This window comes from Salminus brasiliensis, chromosome 1, assembly GCF_030463535.1.
Source record: "Salminus brasiliensis chromosome 1, fSalBra1.hap2, whole genome shotgun sequence".
In the NCBI taxonomy this organism is placed as follows: Eukaryota; Metazoa; Chordata; class Actinopteri; order Characiformes; family Bryconidae; genus Salminus; species Salminus brasiliensis.
The window spans coordinates 8,992,685-9,016,893 of NC_132878.1; the positions used below are offsets into that span (position 1 = coordinate 8,992,685).

The 24,209-nt window shown below is 41.2% G+C and overlaps 1 protein-coding gene across 1 annotated transcript in view; it reads left to right on the top strand.

Moving 5' to 3' along the window:
• Window positions 1-420: 420 nt before the first annotated feature.
• LOC140536851 (sodium/potassium/calcium exchanger 3) overlaps window positions 421-24,209 on the top strand; it is a 72,215-nt gene continuing 48,426 nt past the window's right edge. Inside the window, exons 1-2 of the mRNA XM_072658947.1 lie at window positions 421-921; window positions 17,387-17,497. Of these exons, the coding sequence (XP_072515048.1) occupies window positions 813-921; window positions 17,387-17,497 (220 nt within the window). The 5' untranslated portion in view covers window positions 421-812. The remainder of the gene's footprint in view (window positions 922-17,386; window positions 17,498-24,209) is intronic.

Below are 24,209 nucleotides of genomic sequence, written 5' to 3' on the forward strand. Positions count from 1 at the left end.
GATCTTTGATTTCCATGCCTCTGAGATGCAAATGAATGAGGTTCCCATTCATATCTAGACAGACTCCCTAGATTCACTCCTCCTGCATTTCCAAGCCCACTGTTGTCGCTCAAGGTGTAATTTAGGCCCAGCAGGCTAAAGACCACACCATGTACCCAAAGCATATAACTGGACCCGGTCAGACCAGTGTGAAGACTGGACCCTTTGCAGCCCTTCTACAGCAGACTGAACCTGGAGTCAGTTCGTGTTTCTAAGCCTTCAAGAAGATGAAGATTGTTTGAGTGGTGGACTTCATCAGCTTTGAGGGTGCGAAGTTGCGTGAGAAGGTCTGGCGCCCCCTAGTGGCGCTTTTCATTCGTTGCTCGCAGCGTTAGACCACGACCACTCGCACGACCCTAGCCGTGAGTGGGAGTGGTGACTGTTTGTGCATGTGTATGGGAGAGAGAGGGTGAGAGTGTGTGAGAGAGAGAAAGTCTGTGTGTGTGTGTGAGAGAGAGAGAGAGAGAGAGAGAGTCCTTACCAACTCACTACCCCCGGCCTGACCCGCAGGCATGTGCGTAAAAGCTGGAGGTCCCGGTGTCATTTAGAGGCGCACGGCGGCGGCTGGCGAGGTCTGCGATGCGTCGAAACACGTCCAAGCATTTCGGTTCGCGCGACGGAAGGATGTAGAGAGATCAGCCCGGGAGCAGCCACCAGCTTTACTCAAAACTTTAGTCCGTCTGAGGAGCCTCGGGGACGGGGAGGAGGGTGACGCCGGAGCTGGCGGTGGCAGCGATGTTTCTGCGCTCTGCTGAGTGGAGACAGGCGACGGCATGAAGGCGACTTTGCGCACCCGAAGACGGCGCACATTGCAGCGGCTCTGCTGCGGTGGGCTCGGGCTGCTGGCGGTCGTGTGGCTCGTGCGAGTACAACACCTGACAGGTAATGGCAAGGCTGGAGAGAACCATGGGCTGCGCGCGTACTACACCATACTAAGTGGCATGTCAAAGTAGAGCACCATTATTAACAGCACCTTTAGTAAAATAGCACATGTAGGATGTAGGCGCAGTATAGGGTTTGGGATGTAGCCCAGATACCTGTATTACCTGTATATGTGGAATTGTGTGTGGTTTTGGACGTAGACCATATAGATGTACAGCATTTGTACAGTAGTACACTATATATACTATAGTATAGTATATAGTACATGTATTTGTAACATGGGATATCAAGTTGGTTTTGGCCATAGCCTATATAGTATAGTGTGTTAGAGTATATATTACATACTGTATATGTGATATAGTATGTGATTTTGGCCATAGCCAATATAGTACACAATGTATAGTGCAGTATAGTAAAGTATAGTATGTTGTATGTGTAGTGTAGAACTGTATGTGGTTTTGGATGTAGCCCATATAGATAACATAATATGTAGTATAGTACACAGCGTATAGTATAGTATATAGTACATGCATTTGTAGCATATTACCTGTATATGTGGAATTGTGTGTGGTTTTGGACGTAGACCATATAGATGTACAGAATTTGTACAGTAGTACACTATATATACTATAGTATAGTATATATTACATGTATTTGTAACATGGGATATCAAGTTGGTTTTGGCCATAGCCTATATAGTATAGTGTGGTCGAGTATATATTACATACTGTATATGTGTCATAGTATGTGATTTTGGCCATAGCCAATATAGTACACAATGTATAGTGCAGTATAGTAAAGTATAGTATGTTGTATGTGTAGTGTAGAACTGTATGTGGTTTTGGATGTAGCCCATATAGATAACATAATATGTAGTATAGTACACAGCGTATAGTATAGTATATAGTACATGCATTTGTAACATATTACCTGTATATGTGGAATTGTATGTGGTTTTGGACGTAGACCATATAGATGTAAAGAATTTGTACAGTAGTACACTATATATACTATAGTATAGTATATAGTACATGTATTTGTAACATGGAATAGCAAGTTGGATTTGGCCATAGCCCATATAGTGCACAATGTATAGTATAGTATAGTGTGTTAGAGTATATATTACATACTGTATATGTGATATAGTATGTGATTTTGGCTATAACCAATATAGTACACAATGTATAGTGCAGTATAGTAAAGTATAGTATGTTGTATGTGTAGTGTAGAACTGTATGTGGTTTTGGATGTAGCCCATATAGATAACATAATATGTAGTATAGTACACAGCGTATAGTATAGTATAGTATATAGTACATGCATTTGTAGCATATTACCTGTATATGTGGAATTGTATGTGGTTTTGGACGTAGACCATATAGATGTACAGAATTTGTACAGTAGTACACTATATATACTGTAGTATAGTATATAGTACATGTATTTGTAACATGGAATAGCAAGTTGGTTTTGGCCATAGCCCATATAGTGCACAATGTATAGTATAGTATGGTGTGGTAGAGTATATATTACATACTGTATATGTGATATAGTATGTGATTTTGGCTATAACCAATATAGTACACAATGTATAGTGCAGTATAGTAAAGTATAGTATGTTGTATGTGTAGTGTAGAACTATATGTGGTTTTGGATGTAGCCCATATAGATAACATAATATGTAGTATAGTACACAGCGTATAGTATAGTATAGTATATAGTACATGCATTTGTAGCATATTACCTGTATATGTAGAATAGTATGTGGTTTTGGACATAGACCATATAGATGTACAGAATATGAACGATAGTACTATATATACTTTAGTATAGTATAGTATATAGGACATGTATTTGTAACATAGAATAGCAAATACGTTTTCGACAGTGTTATATATATATATATATATATATATATATATATATATATATGTAGTATAATGTCATATGTCAGTATGTATAGAACAGTATATGGTTTTTGGTATATTTCTGGTATATTTGATATATATATATATATATGTACTATGTATATGTATTGTTTATAATGTGTTTTTTGAAGGCAGACCATGGCAATGTAGTGCATATAGTATGAATAGTATAGTATGGTACTATACTAAAATATGTTGTTTTTGATTCAGTTTATGGTAACATAGCATGTTAAGTACAATACATTATATGGGTTTTAACACAAGCCCTGGAACTATAGTATATATGGTACATATGGTGCAGTATAGTATGGTTTTGGATGCAGGTCATAGCAGTATATTGTATGTGGTGTTGTTTATAAAGCACCTATAGTACTCCTAGTAGTATACAGTAGTATAAAGCTATATAAATATGTACTATACTAATGATTACGCTACTAACTGTGAAGGTACTGTGTAATGGACATGCTGTTTAGCTTGAGACTATGGGGTTTTGCACACAGCCCATCACAACCACAACCACATGCACACATGCACACACGCGGGCATCTGAGTTGCTTACTGAGGTAGCAAATGTTAAGTGTTTCATAATATGAATACCTCACTAAAGGGCTTAGTGTAGCTTGTGGCTTGTAGCGCATTAGCCTACTTTTTTCTTGGATTTTTGCGCGAGCCTGTTTATTAAGAGGCTGAACTGGATGTGTGTTAACAAGCGGTAAGCTGTATTAAACAGTACAATGTGTGATAGGCCTGGACTTGGAGTGATATCTGATTTTGAGAGAAAACAACTTGCCTCATGTGTGTGTTTTCCCCCTGTTTTTCACCAATGTCACACCTGCGTCCCACCCCTTTCTGCTCATTCGGCCTCGGTCCCGCTCTCGCGCTTCTCAGAAGAGAATGGAAGAAAGACGAAAGCTCAAAGTGGAAATTAAAACCACTCCACAGCCACAGAAGGCACCCTGGAGTATAATAGTATAATAGCGAAGACCAGACGAAAAAACGGAATAGATGAATCGTTCTTAAGTGAGCTAACTGAGGATTAAATAGGCTGTTGACTGTCACCTTTGTTTTGGAGAAAGCCTTACCCTAATTAGCTTCTTTCTGACAGGAGAAAAAGGACACTAAGGCGAACTAACGAAGGAGGTAAAAAGGTCCCTGAGGAAAAATAGTAAGAAAATCACAGTGAGGGGTAGGTGTGTAGGTCTCTCTGGAGACCAGAGCCATGTTCTCCTGCAGGTAGGCCTGTTCGTGCTCGGTTCTTGTTAATTAGAAAAGACCTACAAAAAAAACAAAAACCTCCCCAATAAAGCCGCAGGTGACCAGCTTATCCTTTTGATTTAAAGCTAGGAGGGGAACAAATAAAGAATCAAAGGAGGGAACGCAGGGCATTTGTGTATGAGAGAGTCAGGGCAGCTTTATACATATGAAAGAGTGTTGGGAGTTTGATAGGGCTGAATTTGAATACTCTGTATTCAGGATGGTACGTCGGTGTCCTTTTATTTTAGCCACACTAAAATCATCAACAGAAGCTGTTACTGTTCATATATGGAAAATAATAAATAAATATATAATTAGCTGCTTTAAAGCATCATAAATTCATGCCAGGCATCCGTCTTCATTTCACCACAGAGTACATAAAAACTGCACTGCTTTTTATGCCGCCACTGAAGCTAAAAGAGCAAAAAGATGCCAAAGAAATCACCAGTGTGGAGCACTGTAAATTATCCAACGATAAGACAAACATCAGGGCAATTTTGCAATAAGAGGCTGGTATACCATGGAGGCACAGCAGCTTTGATTTATTAAATAAATAAATAAATAAATGATAAATCAAAGCTGCTGTGCCTTTTCTGCAATATATATTACAACAGAAAATAAATAAATCCAGGAATCTTCTTCTGAATTCACCAGAAATCAATGATGCAACATTAATGATGATATTAATAAATAAAATAAATGATATTGCGTATATAAGTCATGCAAAATAGGAACTGTGCAGGTCCTATGTCCTATGATGTAACTATTGTGCATGTGCACATTGCGAAGGTTAAACAAGGTATTGTGCAGCCGTAATATTTAATATAATATTTATGTATAAATATAAATTATAGGTTCAAATATGTAAGGCAAAAGGTGTTACACTACACAATTTTCAAAATTACGCTTGTTTTTAGTGTTCATATGATTACGGCTAATTTCAATTCATTTGCGCTATCACATACATATATATATACATGTATATATATTAGAGTTGGGCAGTATGACAATATTTTAGCGTATTGTGATGGAATTTGTTATTGTGATAGACAGTATGATTTTCTAAGCATATGGAGGAGACTGTTAGTGTTTAATAAACACTGATCAGCTGCAGGTTTCATTACTAACAGTGTAATTAGACTGGTTTAATTACAAGAGATGAAAAACAGCAGATGTTGAGTATAAATCACTCACTATTTAGTACAGGAGAGGATCTGAATAGTAGTGTTTAAGAATCTGTCATTACTGATGTTTTTAGTCTGTGATTACATGTATTGTGATAAATATTGTGTATTGCAAAGAAAGTCTTTAAATATAGTGATATTGTATTTTTTACCATATCGCCCATTAATTGCTTATTACAAAAGGAAGTCATTTTTTAGGTTAAATGGACGTATCGATTTGAACTGCAATAGCGAGCATTGTCACTGCCGCACAAAAGCTTTCCAAAATGTCAGCTTTACAAAAAACAATAGAAGACAATGTCACAAAAAACAAGTATTTGGACAAGTAACCAGTTTTTTAAATGCAGTTTGTTCCAGCTGTAGGGTCTGAAGTAGTATGTGCTGCGAGACACTGAAAAATACCCTCTCACCCTGTTCTAAGTGATCAGCTGACTGACCCACAGGTCACACGGGTCAGACTTCACAGAGTAAGCTTTCAGGTCAATCACCACATCCTGAATTGAAGAATGGATGGAGGTGAGCGGCAGTAAGAATGTGGACATATGGGTTCACATACAGTGCTTCTGTTTTACCCAAAGTGAAGAACAGTGCTGCACGTACACTATATGTCCAAAAGTATCCAGACACTCTTTCGGTTTAGTGAGTTTCGCTCTTTTATCTTGCTGCACACTCAGTTAGTATAACCTCCACGGAAATGCATTGGCAACAGAATGGGACGCTGAGCCTGAGGTCACCATGACCAGTGCTGAGTGTCAGCTGGAGGAGTATACAGCCTTCATTTTATCGTACCATGATAACATTTGTTATCATGATAGACAGTTTTCTTTTCTAAGCATATGGAGGAGACTGTTAGTGCTTAATAAACACTGATCAGCTGTAGGTTTCATTAATAACAGTGTAATTAGACTGGTTTAATTAGATGAAGAGCATCACATGTTAAGTAAAAATCACTGTATCCAGTACGGGAGAGGATCTGAGTAGTAGTTTTTCGCCCAGCCCAAGTTGTGGAGTGATTGAGCTCTGTCCATTACCTTTGAGAGGAGTTGGAGTGCCAGAACTGATGATCCAACATGAGTACCTGACCCAAATAATGCTCCTTACAGCAGTGTTCCAGCGTCTACAATGCAGTCTTCCCAGAAGCGTTGAGGTTGTTACTTCAGGAAAGGGAGACATCCTTGTTTTTAGATGGAATTGCTGGAGAAACAGGTGTCTACAAACCTTTGGACATAATTCCTGCAGTTTTGTCAAGAGAAGTACAGAGTTTCCCTTTTAAGAGTTGGTTCCTTTTAGTCTATGGCATACCAGGGTACTGCTGGGCGGTAGTGATAGAATTTAATATCACAATAATTTACAATAATTTACATTTTAATAATTAAAATATTAATTATACATGTAATAATGATCAAGTCTGATCATTAGGTTTGTACTCATGAACTCACTCATTCTAAACTAGGGATGCACCAATATTGAAATATTGGGCAGATGCTGATCTCCGATATTTTTCAGGTACATATCTGAAGATGACCATATATAAACACCTTAGCACATAAGGCACCTAAACACATTACTTTTTTACACAAGCCATTTCTCTCAGCAATTGGACTGTAGAAACTCCAGATCCCATTAGAACATAATGCAGGTGAACATAAATACAGTTGAAGAAAGTAGGTGAGATCTTGTCGGTGAGCTAGTCTGAGGAACAGAGCTCGGTTCCTCCAGGCTTCTCCTGGACGCCCCTCAGTCCAGCCAGCACAGCGTGGAGGATGTGTTCAACTCCAGCAGCAGCAGCAGCAGCTCACCTGATTTACCATCATTAAGCCCTGATTTACCACCAAACCAGGTGTTGGATGATCGCTATAAATAATACTAGACTCCATGAGGAGAATTTTGGAGATTAATGACTTTTTCTGTAGAAATATTATTAGTATTTATTCTTATATCAGTGTTTTACTGAGTAAGTAAACACTAACTGCCCAGATAAGCAGCCTTTCTTTATTCTGGTTTTCACATCAGTACATAGGTATATCAGAGAGATATGTAGTTCTCTCGTTGTTTCTTAGGCGAGGCCTAGTTGTAACACTGTTAAGCTAACCCCCCAGTGTGGAGGCGGTGCTGTACCTGGCTAGCACTCTATGTGAGTTATTTATATGATTCAAAATGCTGCTACATTACAGCCATCATAAAGGAGATTAAAATAGCATAGGAGTGCATTCTCTGACTAAAGCCCTATGTGGACGGGATTAGTTTTACATGAGGAGGTGGAGTAATGCAATCTCACTGCAGGGCATGTGTACAATTAATGACCAGTTTGCACAAGATAAGAAATCCCATCTAGTGGCTACTCGATTTACACAGGGTTGTCACCTCCACAAATCACGATGATAACCTTATCTTATCTTATAGCCCACTTATAGTATCAATAAAATTTTGGTGTGAAAATCTGCATCTACATGTTCATAACCCGTATGTACGCTATAGGCAATGCTACACAATCTCTTGCCCAAAGCTGACAGCAGCACCTTGCCTCTGGGGAGTCCTTCGGCTCGTCTTCAGGAATTGACTATGGTTTGCCACAGACTTAAACGATGGAGGTATCTGTGTCTTGTGTGACAGAACTCAATGCCTCCTCGAGCTTGAGAATAGCTGCACAAATGTATTTTCTACAAGATATGACAGAGTATTTACCCACATGTCGATTGGCATGTCAATTGGATTGAGATTAATATACCCTGAGGTTGATTTCTATGGCTTGTTTTACAGATGGTAAAAGGTGCTGGAAGCCGTATTGATGTGGATGAGCACTTAGTCCATATAATAGACTGATGTGGCGCCTTTCGACGACATTAAAATGACATTACCCCACCTTTCCATGTAAAACCCCCAAATAATTAGGCTTTAAACAATCAAATCACACACTTGTGATTAAATAAGTGAGTTTGAGAGAGTATGAATAATCATGGAGACTTTCCTTTACAACAAATACATTATCAAATACTGGTGTGAAATATATGGGTCAAATCTGATCACCTTCAGTAAGATCTGAAGTCGCTATAGCACTACAGTATCCATCAGTATTAGCGGCGGTGGTGGCTCAGCGGTTAGAGCTCCAGGCTATTAATGACAGGGTTGTGGGTTCTATACCTGGGCTCGGCAAGCTGCCACTGTTGGGCCCATGAACATGGCCCTTCACCCTCCCTGCTCCCCAGGTGCTGGAGTTGGCTGCCCACCACTCTGGATGTGTGTGCGCTTACTGCCTCTAGTTCACTAGCAGGTGTAGGTCCCAATGCTGAGGACACATGTCTCTGTACGGTGACAAATACATGCACCTTTACCATTTATCAGTAAAAGCTTGACTACATCTAACAACTGCATCCTCTCCTTCTTCTGGTTTCCACATAGCAACAAAAAAAGACCCTAAGAGGAAGAAAACCTTGATACAAGCTATCGCCATGCGGCCTCACCGAGGACGAATGATTGTGGTCTGGCCTAGAGTCTCTCGGGGTTGACCCCACCATCTGGTTCCCACCATTCACCTGTTCCTTTTTGACAGTGATGGAGGGGTCAGACTAACTGTGCAGTAAACTAATTCGGCAGCTGCTTCAACAGTCGTCCACCTACGGGACAGAGTAATCAGGGGCTTAGTCTGGATCTCTCTGAGAGAAGTCATGAGCGCGTGGGTCTCATCAAACAGCTCTTGCAGCTCGAACAATAACTAATCGTTGTACTTTGAGGCATGTCCCATTTGACCTTTTCTGGGGCCCTGTAATCCCCAAGTGGGGGATTGGCTCACACTGGGCAGTCTTTCCATCTAATCGTGGAGCCAGTTCTGGGTAGAAACTGGCCTTCAGTGCTGACTTGAGATCAGCTTTCTTCTGTTTAACTCTGGCCTCAGCTGGACAGGGTGGGGAAAGATGACCTTTGGAATGTAATATATTTAAAGAGCCAGTGTTCTACATTTTCCCACTGTTGTATTCTGTTCCCCCAACGTCCCCTCATTGCACTTGTGTGGGTTTATGCACCATAACAGTTGGGATTCATTTTTTTTTTTACGTGACCACTCTTGATACATTAGAACTTCCCTAGAACAGTTTTGCGTCTTTAAGATTGATGTATGTACATTAGCTTTGTTCTTATAGGTTGGCGAGTTATATTGTTGCTGTCCAACGAAAAACATGTCATGTTTATCAAAAAAAAATGTGACTTTGAATGGAAATCAATGTTTCAAAAGTTTTTTTTCCAAGTAATTTAGAGCATTTCTATTGTTCCGTTCATCCAGAATTATTTACACAGTGTGCAGAAGCGGCTACAGGGTTCAAACCATGGAGAAAACTAAAAACGGACAAACAGCAGCAGATATCCTGCGATGTCCTCTGAGTGACAATAGTGACGGAGGCCACTAAGACTCCTAAGAAGGAGTTAAATTGATGCTGCCACCACCATGCTTCATGGTTGGTTTGGTGGGTTTGTGGTGATGAGCAGTGTTTGGTGTCTGCCAAACATAGCCTCTAGTCTGATGGCCCGAATGCTTTATTTTGGTCTCTTCAGAACAGAGAACCTTCTTCCAATTGAGCTTGGAGTCTCCCACATGCCTTTGGATGATCTGCGGTCCAGATTTAACTCTCCCAGCTCGGGCAACAGTTATCATATGCAGAGTCTTGCCCATCTCAGCTGCTGAAGCTTTTACTCCTTCAGAGTAGATATAGGTGTATTGGAGGCCTCAGTTTGTGACCTAGTCTGCTCTAACTCCATGTTACCCATTGTGTTTACTTGTGTGTTTGTTTACATAAGAATGAACATCACCAATATTTCAGCCAGTTGAGCAACGACCAGTGCATCAATAATGTGCATCCAGACGAAGACGTTTTACTTGATGCTAGTAGGAGTTTAAAAAAACAAACAAACAAACAAACACAGCATTTAAATATGCTACAAACTTTTACCAAATAAAAACCTACTAAATCTCCCAAGCTAATATTAATAAAACTGCCATTGCTGTTTTATAGGGTGTAACTGCATTATTATTATTATGTTATTTTATTGAAATTGTTTATCACAAATATTTCTGGGACATTAGATTGTTAAAAAAAAAAGGTTATTGAGACAGGGCTATCTAAATGTTTGAGGACACCCCTTGGACCCTTGCACTTATTGCTACCCAGTCCTTGGACAGTCCCTAGTTGCACCCAGTCCCTACCTAGACAGTAGAGGCAGGATAATTGGTTATAATTGGTTATTATATATATATATATATATATATATATATATATATATATATATAAAATAATTTATATATTTATTATATATGTGTGTGTATATATAATTGGTTGCCTTGCAATGGGCCTCAATCTTAAAGAAACACTTTAGTGTAAGTGGGCGGGGCTAAACTGCTGTACAGCTATACTGTATATATGCTTTTTGGTCTTTCTAGTACTCAGAGAGAGGATAGTAAGTTTTTAAACTTGGATGTTGGTTCTTTAAGTGGTAGACTACAGAACATGTGCTCATGAACCTCCCTTTGAGACTGTAAAGAACTTTTAACCTGCTGATTTCAAGAACCCTTAAGAACTCTCGGGAGCCACACAGTGCCTTTCTTCAAACCTGGAATTTAGCTGGAAATGGTTCTACCCAGAATCATTAATCATCCACATAACCCCCCCTGAAGAACCTTTTTAAGAGCGTGCACTGATTATGCGTGTGATGTGCGCCGCGCAGCGTCGCAAACGTTGACAGGCCTCATTTGACTTGCATATGGCCCAGGGCCGCGCTCTCTTCACGCCTGCCACATGAAAGACGCCGCGCCGTGCCATTCTTGGCTGTGAGCGAGACCACTGCCATGTCCCTCTGCCCCCCAGATGAATCGATGGGAGAGTAAAAGGAAAAGAACAGCCACTGGCTGCGATCTGATCATCATTAAACAGATATGAATAAAAGAACAAACTGTTCCTGGCCCACCCTCCCCACTCCTCTCTATCCCCCTCTGTCTTTGTCTATCTGTCGGTCTGTGTCTGCCCTCTCTTCTGTTTGTCCTCCATAGTGTGTGTGTGTGTGTGTGTGTGTGTGTATCATTTAGCAAGTATATATACCCACCTTGCCACGGACGCACTCATCTCTGTGTGTGGCATTGGAGCCATGCTTCATTTTTATTTTCCATCCACGATGATGCCGGGGGTGGGGGGTTGGATTGGTGTAGGAAGGAAGGGGTGGTGGGGGGGTTGTAGTAAAACACACTGTTGATTTTGTCCATATATAGCTGTGCAAAATGGACGTCCAAATAAAGCCTGTCCTGCAGAGAGAGAGAGAGGGAGTGCGAGAGAGAGAGAGAGAGAGAGATAAGGGACCAGGTTTTTCAGTACCGGCCGGTCACACAGACCGATTCAAGCCAAGGCACCCACTGTACATATACTTCAGGAGGAATGGATATACTGTCACCCTGCCATTATCTTGATCCTGCTGTGATATACTGAGCAAGGTTAAGCTAGCGACTGAAATAGCTAGGTCATTCCTAAGTCTTACTTATGTACAGAAACAAATATTGGCCCTGATTTTCATCCAGAAATCAGACTGGAATTTCCTGCTGATGTAAATCAGAATGACTTTCATTACTGGACTCTTATTTTTTTGGGCCCTTGTTCTTAAAATTGAATCCTTGAAATGACAACTCAAGGATATGTTATTGCATAGAGGCTCTTATCTGAAACCCAGTTTCGTAGTCCGGTCTTCATGCACCACCTGTTTTCGCTCTATTCCACCACCTAGCACATCTATGCTTAATGGGAAATGCACTAATCAGCCATATCATTAGCACCAGGTGGAGTGGCTTCATCTGTCAAGGGGTGGGATCAGCAAGTGAACAGTCAGGTCTTGAAGGTGATGAAGGTGTTCAAAGCAGGGAAAATGGGCAAGCATAAGAATCTGAGCCACAAGCTGTGATGGCTAGATGGCTAAGTCAGAACTTCATTGTTCCCAGTATGCAGTGGTCAGTTCCTACCAAAGTAAACTGGCAAAAGGGCCATGAGCACCTAAGGTTCACTGATGTGATCCATGGAGGCCCCACCTCACAACTTACAGGACTTAAAGGATCCGCTGTCTCAACGGGGTAGAGCTGTTTCAGTGACACTAGAGGACCTACACAAGATTAGGCAGATGGTTTTAATGTTATGGCTGATTGCTGTATAGACCTAATGCTGGGAAATGTTTAATGATACTGTTTGTATCAGTTTATTGTAATTAGGCACATGCCAATGGAAGAGTTTGGAGTAGGGATTGTAACTGTAAAAAATAAAGGTGTCTCAAGGGGTTCTTTGAGTGATGCCATAGAAGAACCACTTTTGGTTCCATGAAGAAGCAGGATTGTAATAGAGATATGTGAGGGCGAAGAACCTTTAAATTGCTAAAGAACCTTTACATTAAGTAAGTAGATTCTTAACACTCACACATGTCTGATACACAATTCTATGGTGTCCCTCAAAGAACCATTCAAAGTCCCTGTATTTTTAAATGTGTAGCAGCAAATTGTATCCCAGAGGATGGCCCAGCATTGTCATACCACGACTAGCATATAACATATTAGCTTGTGAGTGAGTAGAGTGTTGGATGAAGCTTTTAGTCTCATTTAAAGCAGCATTATGTAACATTTCTACCTTAAAACAGCAGCTTCAGACTTTCCTGTAGTCCTGTAGTATTACTCTAGCTTGTCTACTTAGCTTGTCAACAAATGCATATGTACAGCTGTCCCTGAAGGGTCGCTTAAAGCCTGATTTGTATTTACAGCAGTGGAGTAAAAGTGAATTACACTCCACATCTGTAGGGGGGGGGGGGGGGGGGGGGGCAGAAGTGAAAAACACCAATTCTCACATACTGCTGCTTTAAGTTTTGTCATAGTAGTTGAGCTCTGAGCATTTCTATTGTGGCCCAACTCTAGCCAGCTCTGGCAATGTTCCGGCCCCCAGATTCGGACAAAGTCAGTGCCAGTTTTCCATGGCAGTCCGTGGGCCAGCTGAAAGAAGACGTTAGCGTGGGCCAGAACTGGGCTGTGACTCAACTGCTGTCTGGGTTTAGTTTCAGATGTATGCTTTTCTTATGCTGAAAATGGAAACAATAACATGTTCATGATTCCAGGGCAATTCCGGCTTTACACACAGTGTTTCCGGGTCCGTTCCGGACCCACCACGACCCTGACCAGGTGTTAGACCCTTTAAGACAAAAGCTACAAAGGGTTCTTTAAAGCAGTACCATAGAAAAATAACTTTTGATTCCATAAAGAAGCATGTATGAACGTAATACACTATACATTATGTGGACAAAAGTATTGGGACACCCTCTTTCACAGTTTTTTTTCCTGAAATCAAGGGTATTAAAAAGAGCTTATCCTGCTTTTGTTGGAGTAACTGTCTCTACTGTCCAAGGTTTTCTACTAGATTTTGAAGAATTGCTGTGAGAGTTTGATTGCATTCAGCAGTCAGCAAGAGTGTTAGTGAAGTTAGGATGTTGGGTGATCACCACCCCACCTCATCCCAAAAGTTTGGATGGAGCACCATGTATCACTCCAGAGAACACAGTCAGCTCCACTGCTCCACAGGTCAATGCTGGGGGGCTTTATACCCCTCTAGCCCACGCCTGACATTAGGCAGCATAGTGATTAGCATGTTTATCTGCTCTAGAGAGTCCTATTCTGTTGGCAGTACTTCTGTACAGGGACTAGACAAGCTGAGTATGTGTGCATTTGCACATCTGTGTCAGCAGTGGGTGCAATTTAAAATAGCTGCATGCATTCATTATAAAGGGTGTCCACAAATATTGGACCTATAGTGAATATTGAAAATATCATGACCCTGCTCAGCAGCACTACTGCTCATTACTTTGCTCAGGCATTCTGGCAACTGGAAAAGAACAAAAATATGGGCTGGCTGGGGATCTGTGGACCAGACTGGCAATATCCCCCTCTTTATTGTTTTATTCATTACCCTGATGAATGCATAGTTAAGCCTGTTTGTTTAAACTTCAGCTCAGTTTCAAAACACATGCCACCAAAACACAAATCCCAGAGTGCAAAAGCGAGGCTTTTTGGCAGCTAGGTGCATGCAACCTAATGCGCCACTGTTTCCTGCAGAACTAAGTCAGGTGTATTTTCTTGCTCTGATGGATTTTCTGTTGTGTGTATTTGCAATGTCCCCATTACAGACTAGCCACTTTAAAGGCCCTGTGCCCTTTCCACAGCAAACATCACTGATTTAAGACAGGTTTCAGAGTGTACTGTTCACTGTTGACACAAACCTGGCCCTAAACCCTAACCCAACCCTAAACCCTAACCCAACCCTAAACCCTAACCCAACTCCAATCCCTGACCTAACACAAACGCAACTCTAACTTAACACTAACCTAATCCTAACCCAACCCTAAACCCTAACCCTAACTTAACACTAACCCCATCCTAACCCAACCCTAAACCCTGACCTAACACAAACCCAACCCTAAACCCTAACCCTAACTTAACACTAACCCCATCCTAACCCAAGCCTAAGCCCTAACCCAACCCTAAACCCTGACCTAACACAAACCCAACCCTAAACCCTAACCCTAACTTAACACTAACCCAGTCCTAACCCAACCCTAAACACTAACCCCAACTTAACACTAACCCAATCCTAACCCAACCCTAAACCCTAACCCTAACTTAACACTAATCCAATCCTAACCTAACCCTAAATCCTAACCTAACCCTAAACACTAACCTAACACAAACCCAACCCTAAATCCTAACCTAACCCAACCCAAAACCTTAACCCTAACTCTAATCCTAATCCTATCCCCGGGCTTAACTCAACCGTAATCACTTACCCTACCAACCCTAACCCCAGTGCCTAATTCTAATCCCAAACCTCAACCTATTTTACAGTGGAACAGACCATAACATCTGAACCTTTATAAAACTCTCACTGAAACGTTCTGTTTTCCCAGCGGGAGAACCGGAGAACCGCTCACCTTTCTCTGTTTATAAACCATCACTGTAGAGCACTCAGAACTGAGTGGAGGCTACTGCTAATGCTAATACACACACATACTATAGAAACCCAAATCACAGCATCACATTCACCTACTATAAACCAGCTATTACACACCAGTAGACCAACAACCACAGATAGCAGTCCAGAGTGTGTACCACTACACACACAGAGGAAGTGATTAGACTGCAGTGTTGTAAAGGAGCTGGGAGCTGATTGGTCAGGGAGGAGAGTCAGGCTGGATTATAAGATATTAAACACTATAAAACAGTCATAAAAAAAAATAAAGTAAATCAATCAGTTGAGAAAGTCTGATTATTAAAACTGATACTGAAAATAAAGAGATTTTACGGAACGGATTCATTAATCAGCAGCTCGTCTGATCTAAACTGTAGGGTTGGATTATTTAAACACAAAGATTTGATCGGTATCGGCTGATATTTGGGATTCGATCAGGGGGCAAAATACAAAATAACCTTTATCTATATTATATTTTGAAGAAAGTATTACTTTTTACTATTTTGTTTAGAGAAGAGTGATGGACCACTTCCTCACTCTGAACCAGTGAGCCAGTGAGTTCATTTAAAAGGTTAATTCCTATTTTTAAATCAAAATGTACTTTCCCCTAAAACCTAAACTTAACCCTAAACCCTTCCCTAACCCTAGCCTAACCTTACCTAACCCAAACCCTTACCCACTTTACTGTACCGACTGCATTATTCCTGTAATAATGTGAACACATCTTGGCTAAATATTAGGCCAACAAAGTCTCATCTTGGTTCCTCTACTTTAAGCACTAAGGACAGAGTGGAGAGAGGGTACTGCTGGCCTGAAATGAAGGAAAATGAGCTCTGAACAGCATTCACACATTACATTACAAAAGCAGTCACACTTTACTCTCACCACAGATGCCTGTTTTATTGGGCTCTGTCACAAATGTGTGTCCATCTGCTGTGAAAAGGCTTTTGACTGTGAGTAGTATTCCCCTCTACACTACACTGACTAATTTGACTCATCAAGTCAAGAGGAATGAAGCACAGGGCGAACACTGTAGCTCGAGTCACTCATTTTTCCCCTCGCTGATTCACTCTGGCACTTGGAATCACTGTGCCGTGTATTATGACAGTTTGCTTTGGACACAAATCAATGAGTAATCACACAGTAATATTGAGTAATTACTGTTAAACATTATGACACATTACATCAACAGGTCATTTCTCCAGAATAACACAGCATTGTTTGTTATAGAGTCCAGATTCATTTTTTGATCATTTATTTCTAATTTTACAGCATTTTCTACCCAATTTGGAAGGCCAATTACCCAGTCACCATTCATGTGAACTCCCCCTATCACTACCAATGCCCCCAACACTGGGAGGGTGAAGACTAGCACATCTCCTACGACAGACTGCATTTTTTCTAACTGACGCTTATGCAGCATTGCAACGTAGCTAGCTCACTCACAGTGCGGCTCCCCAGCTCCCACACAACAGCTAACCGATCCCTGTGCTGACCAACATCACACTAAGAGTGATGTGGAGAGAAGATGCCATCAACTGACCCCTGAAAGGGCAAGGCCAGTTGTGCTCTCCCAGGCTCCGGCTGCTGATGACAAGCAGTATGACCTTGGACTCGAACCCGCGATTCTCAGATCATAGTGGCATCGCCTCTATTCAAAGGGCATATATCTAACATTTGTGTGAGTTTATGTTCCTAAACCCCTTTTTTTATAACCACTTTCCCAAAAGTACTGGATGGAGCACCATCCATCATTCCAGAGAACACAGATCCAATACTTTTGGGATGAGTTGGGGAGTTGAGGGATGTGATGAGGTGTGGTGGTGATCATCCAACATCCAGACCTCACTGATGCTCTTGTTGCTTTCCTGGACTGTTTAAACAGTTACTCCAACAAAAGCAGGATAGCTCTTCTTTAATGCCCTTGATTTTGGAAGAATCCGTGAACAAGCAGGTGTCCCAACACTTTTGTCCATATACTGTATCAATGCATGACAAAGTTAAGGCCTCTTTGTTCGTATTCAGTTAATAAATGTTTGTTGTCTTGAGGATTCAGTCTCTTCTCTCTCTCCTCTCACAGAGACAGAGCCCTCAGGGACAGACCTGGCTGAAGATGCTAGCCCTGACTGGTCCAGACGTAAGCTGATGCAGGATGGAATCGAGAACCACACTATAGAGCCGCCTCGAGCAGGTGAGCAAAACGCCCGCGCTGGTCCTGGGAGAGGCACACTGTCTGTCTTGGCTTCTCTCTCACTATTCTTGGTCTGGGTTTGAGCTGTGTGCGTGCCTGTGTGCAATTGGATTATACCAGCAAAACGGGGAGCAAACAGTAGTCGCACAGAGTCTTCAGACTTATAAACTCAGTAAGGTAAACTTGGCCTCTCCACCAGAGAAAACCTTCTGGAGTGGCTGCAAGAGCTTGCCAGACATGTGCAGCAGAACGGATGAGGCAGAGGGAAAAGCGTAAAGTAAACAAAGCAAGGGATGAAGGAGGCGACAGAGACGATAGAACAGAACAGGTACACTCCTCTGGGTTGCCATGAGGCTTCACTAAATATAAACTGTTAAAACCCAGTCGCAACCGGTGGCCATCAAGGCATCTGTTTTTTTAGGATGGTTGCCTAGAAGTCAACTGGACATACACAGTATAGGTAGAAAGACAGTATTCGGTACTCTCTGTATTTCAGAAATGTTGTTTTGCATGGTGGGAATGTGAGGAAACATGAGCACCATGTGATTTCCACAGAGGGAACCCATGCAACACCCAGAATCAGCAAATCTGGGCCATCAACCATCAGAATGGGGGAAATAATGTGATCTCAGTGATGTTGAGCATGGCATGATTGTTGGTGTCAGAAGGGCTGGATTGAGTATGTCTAGTACTGCTGATTTCCTGAACTGCAGGATTTTCAGGAAAGGTGGAACTTGAGGAACTTTTAGGGGTTCTTTAAATTGAAACTGTGGAGGAACATCTTAAGGAGCTTTGAGGAAGCTTTAAGGAACCTTTTTCTTCTAAAAATCTTTTCTTGAAGGTTTCATAAAGCACCATGAGAGAATACTCCACAGTTTCAAGCTGAAGAACCTCTGAAAGTTCCTCAAGAAGGAACCCATGCAATACCCAGAATCAGCAAATCTGGGCCATCAACCATCAGAATGGGGGAAATAATGTGATCTCAGTGATGTTGAGCATGGCATGATTGCTGGTGTCAGAAGGGCTGGATTGAGTATGTCTAGAACTGCTGATTTCCTGAACTGCAAGATTTTCAGGAAAGGTGGAACTTGAGGAACTTTTAGGGGTTCTTTAAATTGAAACTGTGGAGGAACATCTTAAGGAGCTTTGAGGAAGCTTTAAGGAACCTTTTTCTTCTAAAAATCTTTTCTTGAAGGTTTCATAAAGCACCATGAGAGAATACTCCACAGTTTCAAGCTGAAGAACCTCAGAAAATTCCTCAATGAACTAAAAAAAATAAATAAAGAAAACGCATCCAGTGACCTGCAGTTCTGTTGATGCGAGAAGTCAACTGAGAATGGTCAGTATAAAGTATACGTTCCTTGAGGAACCTTTTAGGAGTTCTTTCATTTTAAACTGTGGAGGAACCTCTTAAGGTGATTTGATGAACCTCCAAGGAACTTTTATCTTCTAAAAATGTTTTTTGAGGTTCATCCACAGTTTCAAATGAAAGAACCTCCAAAAGTTCTCAAGGAACTTGTACTTTTAACAGTGATAACTCATATAGCAGAAAAGCATCTTAGAATGCACACCATGTCCCAGTCCTGAGGTTGGTGGGCTACAACAGCAGGATACCACATCAGGTTCTATTTCTCTCAGCCAAGAACGGAAAGCTGAGGCTGCAGTGGGCACAGGCTCACCAAAACTGGACAGCTGAAAAAACATAGCCTGGTGTGATGACTTGCTATTTCTTAACATGACCTTACTGAGCTCTAAAATAAAACCATAAATATATATTACATTGATCAGCTATAACATTACAGGTGACAGGTAAAGTGAAAATCAGTGGATTATCTACATTTTCAGTGGCTTCTGTCATTAGGCAGCAAGTGAACAGTCAGTTCTTGGAGGTCATAAAGGTGTAAAAAGCAGGAAAATGGTCAGCGTAAGAATCTGAGACACTTTGACAAGAGCCGAGCTGTGATGTCTAGACAACTGGGTCAGAACATCTCCACAACATCAAGCTGGTCAGTGGTCAGTACCTACCAAAGTTAGATCAAGGAAAGACAACCAGTGAAACAGCAACAGACTTGTTGATGCGCTCCATGGAGGCCCCAGGACCTTACAGGACTTAAAGGATCTGCTGCTAACGTCTTGGTACCAGACACCACAGGATGCCCTCAGAGATGTTGTGGAGTCCATGCTTTTCATTTATTTCCAGTGTTCTTAAATCATATGAGCAGATTGAAATGCCGCATGAGTGCATATTATTGGAGAGTTTGTTCCTCAAAGGTGCCTCTTCCTTTGACTGACAAGCAAACCGACCAACCAGTGAGACATCTAGGAGTAGGGAAGCTTGATTGACTTCTAAAGACGTGAATGTCACTTTTCTGTGGTCCAGGAAAAGACTTGTGGATGTGAACTCAGATAGTCATGACAAAATCCATGTCCAGCATGTCATGTAATAGACATCAGATGTTTTGTGAGTGGAGCATCTGAGCCAAAGAGTAGGAGACCTCTAGCTTTCCTATGTATTTCGATTAAATCAGCAGGTGTTAAATACATTATACAGCTGTTCAGATCTTGCCATGTTTCCTGCAAAAGCTGCAAATCTGAAGGAACAGCTGACAGAAGTCCTACCTTGTGAATAGAACCACAGCTTGCACATTGAATCCCCTTGTTGTGATGTGGGCACGTATCAGCTCTTAAGCATTTAATGTGTTTAAACCTTGGACTACAAGATTTTCAACATGTGCTTTTAACAGTGGTTTAGAAAAGGAAAACCTGCTGTCATACAGATAAGACATGCTAAGGAGCCACCACCAAGATGTGAGTCCCCAGAGTTGATAATGGATAGTATAGGTTCTAGATCAGGGTGCTTAATCCTGGTGATGGAGATCTTGCCATCCAGAAGAGTAAAGATAAAGCACACCTGGCCCTAAGGGTGCTAGATCTCTAGGATCTAGATGGTCCCATGGACCACTTTGGGCCTTACCTAGTGCTCACCAAGCTTCATAATTTCATTATACAGTGCCTCACACCAGTCTGCTGTCAGATATTACCTAGTACCTCTGAATGCTGCTTCATTAGGATGACAGTTTACCAGGGAATTACTGATTGATGAGCTTGTAAAGCGTATGTAGCACATCTATTCAGCCTTCAAGGTGTATCGTAATAACAATATTTTTATGTTATTAGTTTGTGTGGATTGCCTGAGTGCAGTCTAAGCAATATTTGGATATTGAATATTCGAATACTGTCATTGAGGCTGTTATCTTTCCACAGTAGAGCACATGAGAACACGGTCCAGTCTTAACAGTCTGGAATAGAGAGTCGTCATATCAGTATTGATGGGGCCAGTATATTACTATATATATACTATATAGTAATATTTGGTATATATTGCTGTAGTGTATTGGTGTATGGGATACTGCTGGGATACACTATTAGAGCTTTAGATGATGGGATACCATTCATGAAGACATGGGTAGGTAAGTGTTTGAGTAAGTTTGAGCATGATAACCTAATTTTAGGTGCTCTAAAATGGAAAACTGGGTTTATCTTGGTATAGCTGAATAATAGGAGTTCATTGCATGAAAGTGACAAGCTATGAACCTTAAACCCTGTTGTCTCTTCGTTTAAGAGCAAAGCCCACATACACCCCCAGATTTTACATATACCCAGCCCACTAGCAAAAGGCTTTCAGGGCTAAATGGAACGGCTACTTTGCAAAAACATGAAAGCAGTGCTAAAAAGGCTATGAGCTAAAGCTAGCTGACCAGGTGTAGCACTGCTCTGGGGAAAATATGGGTGTAGAAAAATCAGTAAATCAGGATATCGAAGTATTATGATACTAGGTTTTGCAACATTGTACCCTTACTTGAAAATACAGTACTGGTTTAGATGTAAAGATGGGCGGCAGACAGGGGTTCATTTTGTGTTGTGTTTAAAGCCCTGACCACTGGGTAGCAGTGTTGTACTGATTGGACAAACAGTAAGATTTCTTTTACTCAGGTTTTATGCACACAATGATGTGTTTTTATACTGCATCAGTTTTCCAAAAAATTTCATATATCATCTTGTGTACGGTATCACTGTGTATCACAATACATTGAATTGTAACTCCTACGTATCGTATTGCCAGGTTCTTGCCAATACACGGCCCAGGGACTAATGGCAGTTCAGAATCAGAATCAGAATCAGAAATACTTCATTGATCTGAGGAGGAAATTGCAGTCGTTACAGTTGCATCCGTTCGTGTAAGAATAAAGATAAATAAATAGAACATTTATGTAGAACAAACTCTGGGTTATTTTGTTAGAGGGTAGTGTGGCAGACAGCTTCAATATTTAAGGCTGGACGATATGGTAAAAATGTTATATCACGATATTTGAAGACATTTTCACGATACACAATATTTATTGCAGTGTTTTGTTGTGCAGAAAAAATTCACCAGTAGCTGCAAACTGTAAACACTGCTAACGCATTACACTCCAAAACTGAGTTTGGTGATTTATATTGATCTTATTTTTTTCCACTCCATCCAATTAAACAGGACTAATTACGCTGCCTGTGATGAAAGGTCCAGTTGGTAAGTCGTTTTGTCGTCCTAATACTAAGGACAACAAAAGTACTAATATTGTAAGGGTTGGACGATATGACGATATTTTATCATATCGTGATAAATTTTGCTATGGTGATACTCGTGATATCAGGTTTCTTTTATGAGTATATTGTTTTTATTACCGAGGATATCAACGATATGCTAATAAAAGCATCACAATATCACAAGGATAAAATGATCGTTGTATTACTCAACCCTTACAATATTAGTGATCACCAATGGGGTCATTGGTCACCGTTTAATAGTCAGTTTTGTATCAGATGTCTGGATACAGTAATAATGACTATATTTACTGTATCACTGTATTGTCATTGTTTTATTGGTTGTGTGGACGTGTTGCTTTGCTTGAGTGTTTCTGGAAATGAGCAGTCGGCGATGGGGCTTTACCCCTCCCACAATAGTGTGCGAGAAAAACTGGACCACAGTCTGAGTCTGGAACAGTCTGTACTTGGAGCGCCCCCCTCCCAGACGGCTGATTGGCAAGTCCTTCCCGACTTCGGGATTCAGTCAGCTCTGCCTTAAAGCCTTAACACAGTCCAGCGGGGCCTTTTATCCAATATTACCAAAACCCAGGGATATTGTACTGTTCAGTCCAGTGTAAGTGACGACACTTGCCAGTCTCTGACTCTGTAACTCTTTTTATTACTCTGCCCAGGAGGTCAGTTTACAGCCTGACCAAAAGGAGACCACTGATGCTGGTCAAAACCCAGCATTTTCAGCTGGCCAGTATCACCCTTGCCCTGCTATACATACAAAATGAGCCCCTTTCTTTTTCTTTTTTTTTCCACCCCCCTGCTGGACACAAGCGCTGTTGATTATGCAATCAGCCCCTGCTCAGACGAGCTCCTCTGCCGTCGAGGAATCCAGGCTGGGTGTAAGAGAGAGAGAGAGAGGGAGAGAGAGAGAGAGAGAGAGAGAGACAGCAGTAGGAAGAGGCTGATCCCTTTCTCTTCCTTTTTCCCTCTATTTCCCTCCTTTTTACGCACCCTCCCTCTCTCTTCACGTTCCTTAAAAAAGAAAGAGACGGCAGCCCCCGTCTTCAGGCGAGCACCCTTTGAGGTCGGTGTTGCTAGGCAACTGAATGCTAAATTTTGGAAGTGTGTGTGCGCGTCTGGGGCTGTGTAGGAACAGGGCTGAGACGAGAAAGAGCAAGAGAGGCTCACAGACACAGGGAGAGAGAGAGGGAGAGAGTCTGCAGTGAAATAAATAAATAACGAGAATAAAAGGGAAGGAGCTATTTTTAGACGTGTCAATAACGATCGCTCAGCGGGATTTTTTATGCATTCCTTTGTTTGTGTTGGCCATCAGGAAAAGGCATTTTTGTTGGAATCGATTATTTTTCCATTCGGGATGTTTTAGTGCGCTTTTGGGGACGGTAGTGAGAGCAGGAAACTGGCACGACATCTCATAAAAAATGTTCTTTCTGAAGACCCTGCCGCCGTCAGGAGAGCAGTTCCTCACTCCTGTCAAATAATATGAAATAACTAGGCTGATGGTTATAAACAAGGAGGTGGTCTTTCAGCTTGGCCCCCCAATTTGGCCCTCATTATGATGCTGTCCCTGCCTGAACCTCTAGCTATCTGCCGATATGACGTCTAGCGACACGACTCGATCATTTTAAAGTTAAAGTTATTAAAAAGATTTTTAAACAAAAATATCAGATCAGAATCAGTATAGGACAATAGTTGTGATTTTAATATCGGTATTGGTATCGGTACCAGACAGTACTCAAGATTTTAATATTGGTATTGGAATCGGTACCAGATAATATTCAGGATTAGAATATCAGGATCAGGATCATATCAGACGATACTCAAGATTTTAATATCAGGATCAGGATCATATCAGACGATACTCAAGATTTTAATATCAGAATCAGGATCATATCAGACAATACTTAAGATTTTAATATCAGGTTCAGGATCATATCAGACAATACTTAAGATTTTAATATCAGGTTCAGGGTCATATCAGACGATACTCAAGATTTTATCATCAGAAACAGGATCATATCAGACGATACTCAAGATTTTAATATCAGGATCTGGATCATATCAGACGATACTCAAGATTTTAATATCAGGATCTGGATCATATCAGACGATACTC